Here is an 18,853-nt window from a genome sequence, read left to right on the forward strand (position 1 = left end):
AGATAGTGGATACTGATAATGCAGAAAATATAATTTTCTAACCAAATATATAGAGCCCCCTTCTTTACTCTATGTATGTGCATTTTCCAATTCAAAGTCTCATCAACTAAAATTCCAATGTACTTAATAAAATTTACTCTTCTCAATTTTAGTGCACTCAAGACACACAGTAGGCTACTTGAAATTTATTTTTTTAAACAATCCGCACTGTTCTGAACAAAGCTCAGGCTAGAGCTACTAGAGGACTGTAATTTACTATTCAATTTATCAAATACTAACAAGGAGCAAAATTTAGTCTTCAATTTGAGCCAGGTTATTGGTACAGTCAAACTCTGCATTAATGAACAATAAAAAGAGCAAAAAACTCACCAGATTTAATCCAATTTTGTCTACTTGCCCTTCGAAGCCTTTATTAGGTGTTTTGGTCAGATTTGAGGTGGGAAGAAATCTGGGAAAAAGATAGGTTTTCGCTTCCAGTGTCAAAATGCAAACCATTTGAAAATTGTGGTGTGGATTACGCTGGTCCTTTGCGTATTACTATGACGAGACGTCGTAATCCTTGTATTTTGAAAGCCTACATTTGTATGTTTGTGTGTATGGCAACAAAGGCGGTACATATTGAGTTGGTATCGGATCTATCAACGCCCATGTTTTTAGCCGCGTTTCGTCGTTTTTTGTCCCGTCGTGGACCCTGTCGTGTGATGTATTCCGATTGTGGTACTAATTTTGTAGGTGCCAAGGAACAGTTGCAAAAGATATCTCAACTTTTGAATTCGTCCGAGTTTCAAACCACATTGACTAGTCAACTCGCCGAACACAAAATTGAATGGAAATTCATTCCCCCTGGTTCACCGCATTTTGGAGGTCTGTGGGAGGCAAATGTCAAATCTGTAAAGTTGCATCTGTTCCGAGTAATTGGCAATCAACTTCTCACCTATGAGGAACTGAACATGGTGTTGGTGCAGATTGAAGGTGTCCTGAATTCCCGCCCACTGTGTGTACTGAGTGAGGATCCGTGTGAACCACTGGCTTTAACCCCAGCACATTTTTTGACGCTAACACCGTTGAAATCGTTTCCCATGCGGGACGTGGACAGTGTCCCTGTGAATAGTCTCACCAGGTATGAATTGATTGGTCAACTCATTCAATCGTTCTGGAACCGATGGAGAAGAGAGTACCTGCACAAACTCCAAAGTCGTAAAAAATGATTGAAATCACCCACTTCTATCAGTGTGGGAACGGTTGTGGTAGTGGACCAACCAAACACACCTCCATTGCAGTGGCCACTGGGTGTCATCGAACAGGTGTTTCCGGGAAGTGACGGCAAGGTTCGAGTGGCGAGTGTTCGCCTAAAAACTGGTATTTATGAAAGACCAGTTACAAAACTGTATCCACTCCCAACTCAATAGTTGTTTTGCTTGTTGCATTTTTTTTCTTTGTGTTGTTTTTTTTTTGTGTTGGTGTTTTTTGTTCTTCTTTGGCATGTCTGGATTTTTTCCTTTCCTTGGTTTTTTCAGTTTTGTAACTTGGCTGAAAAATAGTTTTTCAGAGGCGGGGGTATGGTTTGGCCAGAGCATTTTTGAATTGTAGCGCCAAATTCCAGACTACAGTTCTGCCCGTAGCAGGCTAGAGCTACTAGAGGACTGTAATTTACTATTCAATTTATCAAATACTAACAAGGAGCAAAATTTGGTCTTCAATTTGAGCCAGGTTATTGGTACAGTCAAACTCTGCATTAATGAACAATAAAAAGAGCAAAAAACTCACCAGATTTAATCCAATTTTGTCTACTTGCCCTTCGAAACCTTTATTAGGTGTTTTGGTCAGATTCGAGGTGGGAAGAAATCTGGGAAAAAGATAGGTTTTTGCTTCCAGGCTGGTTTTCCATGTTCAACTTGCAGGCTCTGTATACTGTATTTTTGAACAAAGCTCAAACTGGATTCTTTATAGATTCAAATTGATTCAATTCAACACTATTTACGCTGTTATATTTATAATTCACACACACTATACTCAAACAATTATCAACAAGAAATTTCCAATTGAAATTACATTAAAAATTACAAACTCGGTCTTCACAACAAGACAACGAGACAAGACAAACTAAAATGGACGACTGAACAAGAACAAGATGACTGGGGCTTTTTTCTCCTCGACAAACCAAACAGCTGGACCATTGACACTAGCGCAAACAAGCCTGCTACGGGCAGAACTGTAGTCTGGAATTTGGCGCTACAATTCAAAAATGCTCTGGCCAAACCACGCACATTTATAATATTATAGAGTAAATGGCATTTCAACTGTCACTCTATAACTAAATAAAACATCTATAACTGAATAAATATATCTAGTTTTTGTACTTGGAGTCAGATGATTTAGATCGAACCAATATTTATAAATATTCAAATCATCCGGCATTTTACCTTCCAAAATTTGAGGATGATCCACAGAGTAAGTCAAGGCAGTATCATCTGCAAAAGCAGTGACACTCACTGAACACACCATCAAAAAGATCATTAATATAATTATACTGTATAATATTAAACAGTCAGATGCTCACGTTATAATTAAGGTACTCGCCAATTGTATAAAAAGCCTGTTTTTAAGCCATTGTGCTACTGTGGATATGAACTTTTTTGTGGTAAATTTTTACTTTCGGTAATCTATTGAATAATAAGTATTGTTGATAATTATGGCTTTTGAATAAATTTTGCAGTCTGATGTATGGGGTAATTAGGTTATTTCTAGTTCTATGTTCATGCTGATGGCCTTGTCTTTTAAATAGAGTTAGGTTTTTTCAAGACGGACCAGGTTACAATAAATAATGTACAATGGAGGAAGAGTCATGATTTCAAGCTCAATAAATCTATTTTTACAGCAAATGGCTTTTCCTACCAAATTAATGCCTTCTTTATATCACTTGAGTTACCCCAAAGACGGAGACCATAATTGAGATGGAAATTAAATAAACCACCATAGTAAGTCAGAATAAGTACCTCTCTACTGACACAACATTTTAGTATCCTCAGTACATACATAATTCAGGACAGTTTCTTACACAGATACTCTATATGGCTACTCCAACTCAATTTACCAGTACTGTCCATGACAATACACAGCAGTTTAATCGGCTTGAGGTACTAGTAGCCCACAAGGTGGAAGTCATCATCCAATATATGTCTCTTTTCATCAGCATTGCTTAGCGCCTTCTTTTTCTGCACCATCATAATTTGATGTTTTCTAGTACCAAACATCACCTGCTCCCTAGAGATGTCTTTGTTATCATAGAGGCATTCGAGGTAGTCCTGAAAGGACTGAAGGTGATGTATCGCTCAGCATCTGGGTGTGATTTTTACAGTTCTTGTCCAAGTATTGGTCTCCTCACTCCTTTAGCTTTCTTTATCAAACCACTCTTTAATTGACTTAGATCTTTGGAGAAGTATCTGCAGGCATACAGCTTTGATCATAGACCTACATATTCATGAGGAGCCCTAGTGGAAGAGATCCATAGAAATCGATAGAAAAACTCTATTGATATCCATGAGCATATATGTTCATGGAAATCAATAGGAGCTCATGGATATCAATACACATCACGGTAAATACAGTCAATGAACTTCTATTCATATCACTGTACGTTCAGTGATATCAATAGAAATAATGGTAAATACAGTCAACAAAAATCTATTGTTACCACTGAACTTTTAGTGATATCAATAAAAGTAAATGGGTATCATTAGAAGTAAATACAAACAAATAGAAATCATGGTAAATACAGACAATGAGCCTCTATTGATTATATAAAATCTTCATTGATATCAATAAAGACTGGTTTCTGAGCTCTCAGGATGATATTATCCATGTTAACACACAATGTGAAGATCACGTTTCTTCACGTGAATAAAAAGTGAAAATCAAACATTTTTTCAACTCTCAATTTAGGCTTTCTGACCAACAGTTTGGATGTAAAATCGAATTTGAACCCCTTTCTATCTGTTGCAAAATCGTTTACAACACACCGTTTCGATAAACATACCAAGAGTGAGTATCAAGATAAATATATTTTTTTAAAAAACGTTTTTTCAAACATAAAGCATATTGAATTTCATATAAACAACAATTCTGAATCTATACCACATCTGAACAAAATATCAGAATATTCTTTAGTTATATTTGACAATTTACAACTTAATCATGTACCTCAAATAAGAGAATATTTTACTATGGGCAGACATCGTAATATTGACACAGCATATTCAATTCAGAGTTATGGAGCTATGCAGAAAAATTTCACTAGGGACAATGCGAATATGATTATAATCTTCAAGATAGATTTATTGAGTCTCAAATTAATTCACAGAGATCATGTTGGAGGAGATATTTCTTATAAAGATTTCAGTAAACTTTGCCATAAAGTTTGGAATCGTAAACCTCATAATTTTGTAACTATTATGACCAAGTGTGGAATTAATAGTGGTAAGTACCGAGATTCACTCGATACGTTTCTTACCATTCAGTATAGATTAATTCTTTGTACAGTCATGTTGTCTAAAACACGCAGGAGAAAACTAAATAGAAAGAACGTCGGTTTAATTTATAAGATTAAGAAATTGAGGAAAGTAATCAGTGACAAGCATAAAAGCTTACTTAATTTTGAAAAAACGATTGGAGGAATACAATAGGGAAATGCTCTCACCGTTGATAGAGCCCATAATTGAACTGGGAAAAACCAAATCCAGTTTCCACTCTAATCATGGTTTTACACCAAAAAAGGAAGAAGTAAAAGAGGAAGAAGAGAGCATGGAGATTGATGATGAGGAGGAGGGGGAGATGAGTTATGATAAAAGCTATGGGAGTTCAACAGAGAATCTTTCAAGCTCAACTAAATTTGAAAACAGTTTACTTGGTTCTAGTAAAAACGATGAGGTGTTGGCACAATACCTAAAAACGTTTCATGCGGAAAAATTGAATAATTCAATTAGTTATGGAATTTCATACGATTCTAAAGATAACGTGTATTATATTGGAGATCAGCAAGTAATATTTGATAACGGTTATATAGAAATTTATAATGAGAGATTTCGTATAACACATGGTTTACTTGAGTTATTATTCAGTTCAAGGCCGAATTCGAATCTTTATAATCAGAGAGATCTGGATAAGTATGAAAAAATCTCAACACTTACAGGCATACATTTAGATCAAAGAGGGTATGTTAAACATAATCAGGGAATTAAATCGCAAATGATTCAGAAATTATTTCCCAGTAAAAAAATTAGTAAAAAGAAGGGATGGGGTTTATTGAAATTTGCAAAAAAATTATTCTCATGATAGAATTTATTATTACTTTGATAATTTTGACAAATTAGTGGAAAGATTAAATTTACTCTATTCCTCAAAAGCTTCTGGCAACACTGGACATAATGTTGAGATCGTGTCTATAATTAAAGAGCTAAAAGGAGCAAAACTAATTGTTTAGTGTAACGATGACTTATCATTGATTCGGTCGGATTGATACACCTAGTAGTGCTAATCTTACGTGCGATATTGACTTGATAACACAGAGAATAATTGAATCGATAAATCAGCAAGGAATCAGCGAAGCTGTGAAATTTTATTTAGATTCACAAATAACCAAACTCGTTTTGGAAAATACTAAGAATATCGGTGTGAGCATGATTGAAAGAGAACATATTCTAAGTTCATTACAAAATTTTAGCGCCAATATCGATAAAGCTATTGCAGAGAGAACTCTAACTTCAGAATCTGCTCTAGGAGAAGTGAAAACTTTAACAGACAGCTTTTCATCCCAGTTGATCAGTATTAACAACGATAAAGTTGATAAAGGTTATTTAGATGAGAAATTAAAAGCCATATCAGATAAAATTAAGAATTTAGAGGTCTTGGACAGAAACTACCTCAATACTAAATTAAAACAGCTTAGTACAGACATTTTTACTAAAGTAAATGAAACACACCCATCACCAATTGATAAGCAATATTTAGAATCTTTGCAGAAATTTACTAGTTTACTAATTTACTAGGAAGAGTTTGAGAAACGATTATCTGAAATGACGAGTGCAATAAAAGCTAATATTATGGATGGTATTGAACAATTCATTACAAAAGATGCTATTGCTATTCTGATTAATCAAATTGCAGACAAGTATGCAACTAAAAATGATATAGGAGATTTTTTTAAGAAAAACGAGATGGAAGTCGCTGTGAAAAGCGTTTGTGATGAAATAGCTGAGGCAATTAAAAATTTGGAAGAGGGGTCTGTTATGAGACTGCAATGTTCGGCTGCATTCATAGATTATCTTAATTTATTCATCCATAAGATAGCTTATGATATCGTCAGTGGGTATGCACGCGTTAGTTTTAATATGAATTGGATAGAAGCTAAGCAAAATAACCTTTTCAAAAATCAGGTTGCGGAAATGATAACAACAAAAATGGGCCTAGCCCAATATAAAGGCTTTGTGTTGTCTCCAAAAACATAAAATCTTGTGAAAGGATAACATTTGGCATATGAGGGAGAAATTTGAATTTGAAGTACAGTGAACTTTAACGGTTTTCTTGCTAACACAAACACATGATACTTCAAGATGATAAATCAGACTATACATTTTTTTCATGCGTCTATGATTGAATGTAACAGTTTTTTTTATGTAGGAGTTATATGAAGGCATACACTCTTATCCATAGAATTTGAGAAGGGGGAAATATTCAGCCAGAGGGGGGCGTAGCACATGTGTCATTTCTCTGGGGAAACATTCAGCAATAGGGGGGTGTAGCACGCGCGTCACTTCTCTCTAAACAGTTGAGCTGATAAGTTCATAATGTCTCACTATTTTGATTGGAGAAGTTTCAATGAGTTCTCTGTAGAAGCAAATCCACTAGCCTATTGGAGTTATGAATTTTATCCTTTTGATTGGTTCATAGTAACGAAGGTAACATTTGCCGATAATGGCGAAATTCACCTTAAAATTATCGATATTGATAGTGAAGGTGACTTTAAACACACTATTAAGTTACCAAAAGAATATTCAGTGGTTTTGAATGAGGATAATGTCAGAAGTTTTAATTCTCGTTCATGGGAATTGAATGTGAGTGGGAATCGCATATTCTTAAGAGAGTTTTATGGTAACTATAGGCGTTGAGTATTAAGATACCAACCCGCCTGAGTGAAATAGGTCTGCGAATATGTAAGTATTTTTAGATATTTTTAAAAATACTTACATATTGATAAGGAACTAATAATTTTTTGTAAGTTATCATGTTGTTGTTATCGAAGGGGGTGTGTCAGTCACCACATGGCTCTCAGGGTGTGGGTGTGTATGGCTTATCACATAGGAATGTGGTCGATGCGTGCTTGCTGTCACTCCCCTTTCACAGCAATGCACTAGCAAACTGATAGAAGTTTCTCACTTCAATATATCATTCCCTCTCTCTCCCGCACCCTCTTTACAAGAATGCATATGGTCTGCTTCTCCTTATCTATGGCTTGGTCGAAGATTTTCTAAAGCAAATTACGAAAATGAAACTACAGATTGAAATGAAGCTGAGAAGCATTTTTTGATAAAGACGTATTATATTTACACCAAATCTTTGTGACATTTACAGTAAATGCAATGTATTACAACATGATATTACAATAGATTATTTTTCATCTAATAGTTGACTTCTACTAATATAACTGGGTGTTGAAAATCCAATTCACTTAACAAGCAATCCTCTTTTATCACGCTTTAATATTTTTTCAATCAGATATACTTGTCTCTCTGATTCGATTAATTGTGTTTTTTTTAATTTCTTCTCCGTAAAACCTACCACTAATTACTTCCCCATTTAGATCTTGCAAGCTGTACATTACAGGTTGAGAAGGGAATATAGAATGAATCACAAAATACTCTGTGCTCCAATTTATGTTATAAGATTTATTGAAAAAAAACCCTTTTCTTTGAGATTCGTACAACATCTACTAGCTTAAATTTTGGTTTTGAATTTTTCAATTTATATTGAATGCAGAATTCAAAGACATTAAAACATGATTATGATCTTTCTTGCGCACATCTTTAGGTTTTATTCTAATTGAAGTGTGCATTGTTGCATTATAATTCCGAACCAAACTGTCTAGCTGGCTTATCCAGTTTTTGGTTCCACGTTCAGTTAAATATCTATAAATTTTTGCTTTAATTGTTCTATTAAACCTTTCAACTATGGAAGCTTTCTTATCACTAAAAACATGGTAATGTTTAATACTGTATCTATCTAATAACACTTTAAATTTTGAATTAAAGAATTCTGTTCTCTGATCTGATTGGAACAACCTAACTCCCTTATTTTTAGAAATAATTGGTTCGAGTGCATCAAATACAGATTGACTTGACTTATCTTTTAATGGTACACAATATGCAAATTTTGAAAAACAATTAATAACAACTAAGATATACCTATGACCTTTATTAAAACGTGATAAACTGCTCATCTCAATGAGATCGGCTTGAAGCAAGTCTTTTTCACTTTTCAACTCATATTTGTGAGTGGGATAGTCAGAGCATCTATCAGTTAGAGCATTGTCGGCACTCTATAATGTCCAAAAGGCAAAGTGTCAACACCGTTCTCCTCAATGTATCTCTTGCCATCATAAGGACTCAAGCAGATTTTTGCACATTCAATCTGATACATGGTGTGATTATAGGATCTCATCATATTGAATTTTTCAATGTGCTCACAACATTTAATCAACGATTTCTTGTATAAATTAAAATTAAGTTTTCTACATTCCACTCCTGTCTGTACACCCTTTGCTACACATTTATTTACAGGTTCTTCATTCTCATTACATACTAAATATGGGTAAAGTTTAGATCAAAGCCCAATAAATTGACGGATAGGTTTTGAGGCTGTCTCATCCTTGAACTTTCCTACAACTTTATTTCTCTCCATGGAAAAGCAGGGGTGGTAAGGGGGGTAGTTACTAGTGTCGAAAAGGTTCAAATTTTCTTCAATCAACTGATACACATCCTCTACTTTTACATTTGAAAGAAAACTATCGGTATCAGTCATACAGAGTTCTACGCGATCCCACAGTATAATTTTTTGTAATTTACAATAGAAAAAATTGTACATATGGAATTTACTCAACTCCAGTACGGAAAACCTGGAATAGATAGGCTGGTCCATTTTCAGTTCACACTTACGAGAGAAAACCGCGATCACGTTTGGACTAATTATTTGCCAGCGTTTGCATAACGGATTTGAAATGTACTTATCTAATCGTATTTTGTCTGTGATAATTTTAACATTGATATGCTTGCAAACTGATTGTATAGTCTTACCAAAAATCGAATTGCAACAGGCCTTAAAGAATGATACTTCAAATTTATTTTTCATGGTCTGTCTATTACGGATATTGAAATCGATGTAGCTTTTCAGCCAGGGAGATTGGGAAAAGCTAATTATGCGATGTACTTTCATTAATTGCAAACCGAGCTGAAGATAGAGTTTTAAATTGAGGTAGTGGACAATGTACTTTCCATGGTCAAAAAGTGTGTTCATGAGCTTTTTGGTTCCAGTTTGACTGTTCTCATTTGTTTGATAGTTTGACAGCAATTCATGTGGAGGTGTTTGGTGGAGAGGCGTGAGTGGGAAGCTGGCATGCTGATCATGTAACTCTTTTGGATACTTGAGATCACATTCTATTACATATCCAGTTTCTGAATTACTGTCCAAATTCGCGAAATCAAGCTTGGAAATTTCTTCCTCTGTGAGGAATTTGAAATTTCCAACAGGTAAGTTTCGACTCATGGCCTCTGAGTATAAACTGTTCGCATCAATATAAAGGAGATAATTACTCGGTTTTGAGGGGTCATATGTCTCAGGTAGATGCTTCTTATTCACCTCACAATAACATTTACCGATAAATGTAACTCCGCCCCTCATCACCGCCTCAAACATGAGATGCATGTCAGGATGTGTGATCAACTCTAGTTCAAACTCAGTGTACTTCAACATACAATTCCAGGTGAAGTGCGCGAGGGAAACAAAATGAGTGACATGAAGGCCATATGAGCAAAAAAGCGTAGACCTCATAGATTCAAAAACTTCCGCTAATAGCAACACATCCAAATATAAATAGAAATTGTGATATTCACTGAGCCATTTCAGTTTTTCTCGAGACAGGGGTGTATCAGTTAAATCATTATGGAAACATTCGATGGGAGGAAGTGATGTTTTAGCGAATTTTTCGGGACAACTCATGTATGAGTAAGGATATATTCCTTTTTTCAACAAGAGATGTCTTTGTTCGCGTGGTGGGTCATGAAACACTGAGAATAAACGTTCAAACTTCTTTTCCATGTCTGTACTCTCTACCAAATAACGCACCAATACTTCCAAGGATTCATTCGTAAACTTGTAGGAATCTAAAAATTTAATTTTGCGTACTGAAAATAACACAAAATGTACTCCGGAGTACGAGCTGATAAATTACAAGAAACATGGGCTGCACATAGGTAATTTCCGGTTTCATGCGCGTGGTGACAACATTGAATATCGGTGTCTAAGAACGATTCGGTGCAAAGCCCACAGTTTACCAAATTTTGAAATTCGCGCTCTTGACTTTCAGATAAATGTTGCATCGGAATTTCGTATTTCATATCCTCATACAAAATATCACCAAGATCTGTAATTTCCTGAAGAAATTTCTCCATGATTTTTTCATCTAAATTACTCAATCTATGGAGTACAGGTCCGTGAGCGATTTCCAATTCACATCATTAACAACAAAACAATACCCGCAGGGAATATGTTGCGCTGTTTTCTTTGTATAGCTATGAGTAATTTCATCAGAATTGGATTCATTATCATTATTATCGATATTAACAACGTAAGTTTCTAAATCCATGTAAATTGTATACTTTTTAAAAAACTGTATTGATTGGTATGATGAGTGTGAAAGTGCAATTAGGAAATCTACTCGTAAAAATTATAGTTTGGCGAAACAATTAAAAGACATTTTTCTAAGCACGGTTAATTTAAATGACATAAGAGACTATCTATGTTCTTATCGTCCTCATAATTTGTGTATAGATAAGATTATTGAAATTGAAGATAAAATTATGAATAGTTGTAGTGAAATGTGTAAATAAACTTTTTCTGTGTTCAAATGATTTTTCATTCCAATATTTCTCTCACTTTTTAGTTTAGTAGCAGCTCAGAGCTAGAGCTGATAACACCACCACGTGTGCCGAGATCTTTTTATAGAAGTGAGACACACCCCCTTCAGCCATCTCTTGATTGCTTTATGCAGTCTCAATGCATGCATGCAATAAACACACTGAATCTGTTTTCCATTGTAGAAGAATCCATAATGAGCAAAGTTTCTTTTCTGCGAATTCGTGTACATCGCGGCCATTTTCATACTTTGCATTCAATTGTTTTCACACATGAAATTATTTGTTTGATACATATTTTTAAACAACTTAGAATTATAATGTTGAGCACTGAACAAAGCACATCATCCATCAGGCCTATTTTTATGAATGTTACACACAGCATAACACCATGAACTAGTAAAAAAGCTGAAATCGGGTTTTGCAAAATCCTCTGGTATACATTGAACGTTAGTATGAAATCTTCTTAAAAACTTTGCTTTCTCAGTTACTTTTGTAAAATTTTTTTCATAACCTACAAGGTAATCACATATTAATTAGTCAGTGTATTCTAAATCTCCATCTTCCCATTTTTTTTTATGATAGTGACATTCTAACCATGTTACATTGTTATACAATTTTGCACTCAATTCCATCTTTGCAAATGGTGATTTGAAATGGGATACAATATAATTATTAAACTGACCAATTATAGCAAGTTCTTTCACAATAATTTGATTACAATCTTGTTTAAACCTGTGAAGATCAACTGTAGCAATTTTCGTAGTCATCTGCTTGTCCACTTCTTTCTGTTTGGCGGGCTCATCGAATCCTCTGTCTTTCTCCCCCTCCTCCTCCCGTTTCTGCTCCTCCACCTCCTGTGGCTTCTGGATCGGTGTACTGCACCTTGGCTCATAATAGAAACTATCAGAATCGAGATCACACTGGATACCAATAGACTGAGTTTGCACTTTGTTCTTACTCTCCAAAATATCAGAACACAAAGAATAGGACATTTTAGATGTTACCTGCTCAAAGGTGGAACTGATAATAAGCCAAATTTGTCAGGGTGCACACCTTATATAATATTGCGCACAGTGCACTCTATCAATAAAATTACTGAACTTCTTTCACCATACTCGTCAGAGGTGTGTACTCCATCACACAATTGCTAATTAAAACACAATAAGCAGAAGTATTTGCAGGTACTGCAGTATTAAATTCCATTTCAATACGAACATCTGTCGAAGATTTCATATGACTTGTTTGGTGTGAACAATCCACAACAACCAGCGGTGTTGAATCACAAAACATCTTAAAGTCGATTTCTGTTCCGAGTTCGCTATTGATTGTATGATTATAATACAATGGAGTGAAATCCAGAAACATTCTGTATAATAGTTCTTTTTCACCTAGCAGATTTTCATATGGATAATACTCACTGTTCAAATATACTTTCACATTGTAAATACCACAGCTATCAGAATTAGATATTGATTTTTTAATTTTATTCTTACAATCGGTTTGAAATGCAATTATAACGTATTTTGGACTATCAAAAATCAATGTGGTGAGGACTGCCCAAGAATGGTTAAGTGAGTTTTGCAAATTTGGTGATTCACAAATTTCCCAATGGCGGAAACTTAATTTCAGTGGAGTGTCAGCATCAAGCAGTCTCAAAAATTTCAGTCTTACGTGATCTCCTAAAGTTATGTAGGGCATTCTCCATTGCAGTTTTGTAATTTTCACACTAATGCTTGTTCCAGTCGCGGACTCAATGCAATCTAGGTCCATCGGTGACTTCAATAAGACGAGTTCCTGTTTCAAATTTAAAATTATTCTTTGAAAATCTTCAAAAAACGGGAGGATTAATTTTAGCATTACACAGAAAGTGAATTTATTATCTGTTAGCGCATATCCTGCTCTGTCAAAACCAGCCAACTGATAAGTGTTTTTATCAAGAATATTCTTCACAAGTATAGCTTTAATTGTAGATATTAATCCAATCAATCTTGATTTAGGAATTTGTTGACCTGCTAATTCATATTGTATTTCATCAAAAAGGTTACCGATTACGTAACTGCTTAATTTATAGTCTGCCCCAACCGGTGGAACAGCTGGGTCTGCTCCCGGTTTTGTACAGCTAACCATTCTCTCAATGAATATAAATGATTTGCAAGGTAAAGAATAGACATCTAAAGAATTTATGCCTATATGTGCCTCGTCAGAGTTTTTTATTTCTTGTCCCAAATAAACTGTATGAGTGTGAAATTGGAATTTGGTTATATCATTATAAAACTGAAGCTCTGTCTCCACATCCAGAATTTCACTAATTGCAGCTCCTCCTCCTGACATTCCGCCAATCAACTATAAAACCTATTTTTTCTAATATTCTCACACTTTTAGCTGATAAAGCACGTTTGTTTTTAGGTGTTGACGCTCTCACGTTCATCTCTCTAATGACATTGTGCATACATGTCTTATTTGAACGTGGATTGAAAACAAGATAAGCCATTACATTTACTTTTGTTTTTCACGTATGTGCAACGTAATTGTAATTGTATCTCCACGGAAATCAATAAATGATCCATTCTGGTCTGTTACCTTTACATTAATAGTTTGAATTCGATGAATATTCAAAGGTACATAAATAATTGGTGATGGTACTTCGTTTATTAAATAACCGCTAGGAACCTTTGGCAAAAATTCGTAGATTATATGTTTTTGTTTTCCATCAGAGTAACTACCACATGCTAAATTACACTCGAGTACAATACTGCCAATGCTTGTTATTTTAACCAAATGCTGGGAATAATGCCATTTATTTGCTTGTGAAACAACATTATCAAATCCGAGTATCTTAGCAATCAAATCAGCACGTGTTAAATCAATAGCTTTATCAGAATGAATTTCAATCTCCATAGTATTTGTGTTTGCACATATAATAAGTTTATTCTTCTTCTCATCAATATTCAATTTATTCTTCTTCTCATCAATATTCAATTTATTCTTTAAAGATTTTATAATATCCTCAACTTCATATGCACCCGTATCCAGCTCAATTAATCTATCACCATATTTGATGCTGGAATTTGTTCCTTTGTTAATGTTTGCAATACTATTGTAACTACGAAAATTAATCAATCCAATTTCCCATTGACAATTTTTATCTAATTCTATAATTTCTTGTAAATGTTCATAGAGGTTACTTGTGTTAGATCTTAATGTAATAACAACCATCTTGTAATGTGTTCAGAACAAACACTTAATTACAACTGATTTGCAAGAAACAATAACGTAAGATGACCACAAAATCACTATTTAATGGTTGCATGTGCTCTACATTATAAAATATATTTACTCCAATTTCTTTTTTCTAATATTTGTCTAATTCATATGGCGGTTGTAAATTTCCAATTGGATCAAAATACCAAACATTAGAGCCAACTTTTTTATATGCAACCCAATGCGTGCCATTCTCGCTTTCCCTCGCCTAATTCACAATACAATTCTCTTTTTTTAGAATTTTTTTGGGTAATGCCTCTAGCATATATATACCTCTTAGCCGAATCTGTAATAATTTCGACCAATCAATCAAATCATAATTACTCAATTCTCCTTCAATATTCATGTCTTCTTCTTCTTCTTCTTCCTACTCTTCTTTGTTGTTCTATGTTTCTTAACTTGTTTTTGGGGGAATAAACTCATACAATATGATGATGCTGGTAAAGGGGGTGGGATTAAAACTCTCCCCCCACTAGTTATTGGAGGAAAAGGTTTCAAAAAATACCCTTTTCCTGCAATATGCTCTTTCAACTGAGCTATAGCTTTGCGTCTAATATCATTACTATAACTTCTCCTCTTATTCTTCCTCTTCTTCTTCTTCTTTCTCAAAGACCCACCAAACACTGCTTCAGCTTTCATGACGTTTGTAACAAGATAGCTAAGTGCTTTCTCAGCATCGGGTGTTTCTGGATTTTTGAATATCTCTCATGCTGCGCTCGCTATAGCTCTGTCAGCTATCGCTTGAGTTTTATTATCGCTATTTTGTATATATGCTATATCATGTACCTTACAGGCTCTATCTAATGAATTTATACCTTGATCACCTCTTTTTAACCTTTCATTTTACCTTTGTCCCCGGGCCACAATACTGATAGCCAGGGAGATGAATTTCATTTTGTTGAAGGTCAATGAGCTTATTCAAAATAGTGGATGTCACATTACCTGCTATGCCCATCATGCCCTTAAGAACTTTGGCAGCTGAACTCAAGATTCCTCCACCTCGTTTCCTCGGACTTTGCTTTCTCCTACATACCATTTTCTTACATTTCAACTCAATGGTTGAACATTAACTGAAGTTAATTAATTAATTGATCATTACACTAACTTAATCGAAAGAAAATTGAATTGGTTTAATTTTCAATCAAGTTGAAAATGAATTCACACATTATCAGATTGCTATGAGCTTATAACATTGTTCGAATGATAAGAATATTATTTCAAATAACAAATCTGAAAAGGTGAATGCAATTTGAAAGGGGGAAATGATGTCATCGGACCCACCCATAACTGTAGGAACGTGTGCCAAAACAGATGTGGGGGAGTGTTGCATCAACTCAGTGAAGCCACTTGGCTGTGTGTGTGTGTAGTAGTAAAGACACTTGGTGCTGTGCATGCTCGCAACAAACTATAAAAGGGGAGCCCACCTTATTTACATATCAGTCACAACAGTGTGGGACGTGGAAGGTGAACCATTCTTCTGTCTATGTTTCTACTATTCATTGTGAACTTATCAACAACAACAAGTGTAAACAGGTGAGAATTGAAAACAATTTTTTATCAAAATATGTACACAATTTATTCACTACTACTAATACTACTTTAACACACACATCTATACAATTTGTAACACATAAGTCGACAAATTGTATATATAAAAATTGTTAATGCTTAACAATTTTTATATCAGTCCAATTCCCCAACTTATGTGATACTAGCAATACCAAATTTTTAAAACTTTTATTAAATTCTACAATTTTTTCTGCACTGATGCTGGAAGCAAATTGTTGTGGTAAATATACCTCACACTGCAATTTGCTTCCTACACTCCTAGTTTTCGAAATAACACGTCGCCCATGTTCATTGCTGTCCTCCCTCACACTGATGATGGGGTAGGGTACATCCTCTTTCAACTCTCTTAGTGGCACCCAGGGTTTGGGCGCGGGCCGATTGATGAGATGAACAAAGTCCATCTTACCCCCCTCATCCTCCTCCTCTGCCCGTTGCACCTCCTTCATGAAGGGGACAAGTGATGAGCTGTCCTCCACTGCAGCACGTTTCTGTTGAAAAATATTTTATTAGTGTCTTATTTGTTTCAGATTATCATCAAATCAGATTTGTCAAATCATACTAGAGAACTTGATCAATAGATTCACTACACAATCTCAAAGTGAGTAATAACTTATGTATTGCAGAATCCGCCAACACTAATATCTTGTAATTCATTGTGAATACTTCAAAAAATAATGTTGATTTAAAAGAATAATTCTATGATTACTTTTAACAAAAATATCTCAATTCAATTATATCTCTAATCAGTTCAAATAATATTTCCTTGCTATCAAATAATTTATGCATGACTGATTACTTTTAACAATAATATCTTGTAGTTCAATTCTATCTCTAATCAGTTCAAATAATATTTCCTCAATATCAAATAATTTATACATGACTGATAACTTTTAACAATAATATCTTGTAATTCAATTCTATCTCTAATCAGTTCAAATAATATTTCCTTAATATCAAATAATTTATGCATGACTGATTACTTTTAACAATAATATCTCAATTCAATTGTATCTCTAATCAGTTCAAATAGTATTTCCTTAATATCAAATAATTTATGCATGACTAATTACTTTTAACAATAATATCTTGTAATTCAATTGTATCTCTAATCAGTTCGAATAATATTTCCTTGATATCAAATAATTTATGCATGACTGATTACTTTTAACAATAATATCTCAATTCAATTGTATCTCTAATCAGTTCAAATAATATTTTCTTAATATCTAATAATTTATGCATGACTGATTACTTTTAACAATAATTCTTTGCTATCAATTGATAATAATAATAATAATCAAAGACTTGTATGTGTACAGATTTTTACCAATGATCGATTGTTTTATAAAAAATCTGTAGACACACAAGTTAATAATATTTGTTGAAACTAACCTTTGTTTGTGAGAAGATTGTCTCGTCCTCATCCCCGCTAACCTCAGCCTCGTCAAACACCAACCTCCTCTTCCCCTGCTTCTGCTTGATGTTGTTGCTCAGCGTTGTCAGCACCGCACACCATGGTGCCCAGGTAGCAGGTGGAGCCAAGTGTTGAACTGGACTGTCACCCAGTACGATCTCCCCAGGCGATGGTGGTTCCATGGTGAGTGGAGAAGGAGCGGGTGCAGCAGCGGAGGCGTCGGCAGCGAGGGCAGCTTTCTGCTGCCAGTAGTTGAAGATACGCTCATGTGCGGGTGGGCTATCTGGGAGGATGAATGAGGATGAGATTGATGATGATGACAAGCTCATCTCGTATGATAGTGAAGTAGAGTATGTAGTACACTCGAATGTGACTCTGATGTAAATGATAATTTTGCTCACATTACATCTGTTTATATAGCATGCATTTCTCTCTCTGTTCCAGGCTCATGTGAGTGAGAGCCACACGTGCTAGAAGGTGAAAAAAATTCAAATTTCTCCCCTAGGACTCAGCACGGAGCAGCACATGCTGCTATATCCTCCCACATTGTTATCAACATCATTCAGATTTATAAGTATTCTCTCCAATCATGAAAAACCGTTACATTCACTCAAACATTCTATATTTTTTAAATAACACTGCCTCTTGTGATGCTTTTTGATTTCTAATATTATCAGTTATTGAATATTTCATTGTTTTTACAGCATTGGAGTGCTCACCTCACAACTCGGTTTCCAACGTCATAAGCAGTTGAGCTCTCGTCAAGGCAACATACCTGAGAGGTTATCAGACAATCGCAGCTACATTGAGAAGGAAGCATAGCCGGATAGCCATCTATCTATACCTGCACATCTATAGCCGAGGCGATACCTGTCATTCATGCATCAACCAACACATGTAAGTACATTTCTACTTTGATTTTATCCTCAGAGGGGAGCCGGAGGAGAGGAAAATTGTCCTCCGATGACAAAAATTTGTCATCGGAGGGGAGGATTCTTGTCCTCAGAGGGGAGGATTTTCTGACTAATCTTCTCCTTCTCCTTCTATCTTGCACTCTTCATATAAACAAAACGGTAAATGTATTACTTTTTCAAATGGATTTTCGATAATATATTTACAATGGACACATTGCAGATAGTGATTTTTATGTAAGAAATAACCATTTCTCGCAAAATAGTCTGCTTTATTAGATAATGATTTACAATAGTCACAATGTGATGATGATGATGATTTTCAAAATAAAAGTTAAAAGTTAAATATCTTTCTTCATATTTACGTAGAATATTATTATCGAAATTCTCCTCTTCAATTGTTATATTATCTTTCCTCCTCAATGCACAGTTCGGACTGTACCTTGCATGTTCTATTGCTGGTATGTCACTTTCTTCCTATTTTCCCAAATAAATTGAACAAAATACACAGCGCA

General features: G+C 34.7%; 2 protein-coding genes across 2 annotated transcripts in view; both read right to left on the bottom strand.

Annotated features, from left to right (window-relative positions):
- The window catches only part of LOC120354421, a 54,657-nt gene extending 42,713 nt beyond the window's left edge, over positions 1-11,944 (bottom strand). Inside the window, exon 1 of the mRNA XM_039441548.1 lies at positions 11,916-11,944. The gene's annotated coding sequence lies outside the window, so the exon portion shown is untranslated. The remainder of the gene's footprint in view (positions 1-11,915) is intronic.
- Positions 3,141-17,756, bottom strand: LOC120354651. The gene is made up of 3 exons (XM_039442027.1): positions 17,406-17,756; positions 16,244-16,501; positions 3,141-3,215 (listed from the first exon to the last, which is right to left on the bottom strand). The coding sequence occupies exons 1-3, from the start codon at positions 17,754-17,756 to the stop codon at positions 3,141-3,143; spliced, it is 684 nt and encodes a 227-aa protein (XP_039297961.1).
- Between the last annotated feature and the right edge of the window lie 1,097 nt (positions 17,757-18,853).

This window comes from Nilaparvata lugens, chromosome X (assembly GCF_014356525.2).
Source record: "Nilaparvata lugens isolate BPH chromosome X, ASM1435652v1, whole genome shotgun sequence".
Lineage (NCBI taxonomy): Eukaryota > Metazoa > Arthropoda > Insecta > Hemiptera > Delphacidae > Nilaparvata > Nilaparvata lugens.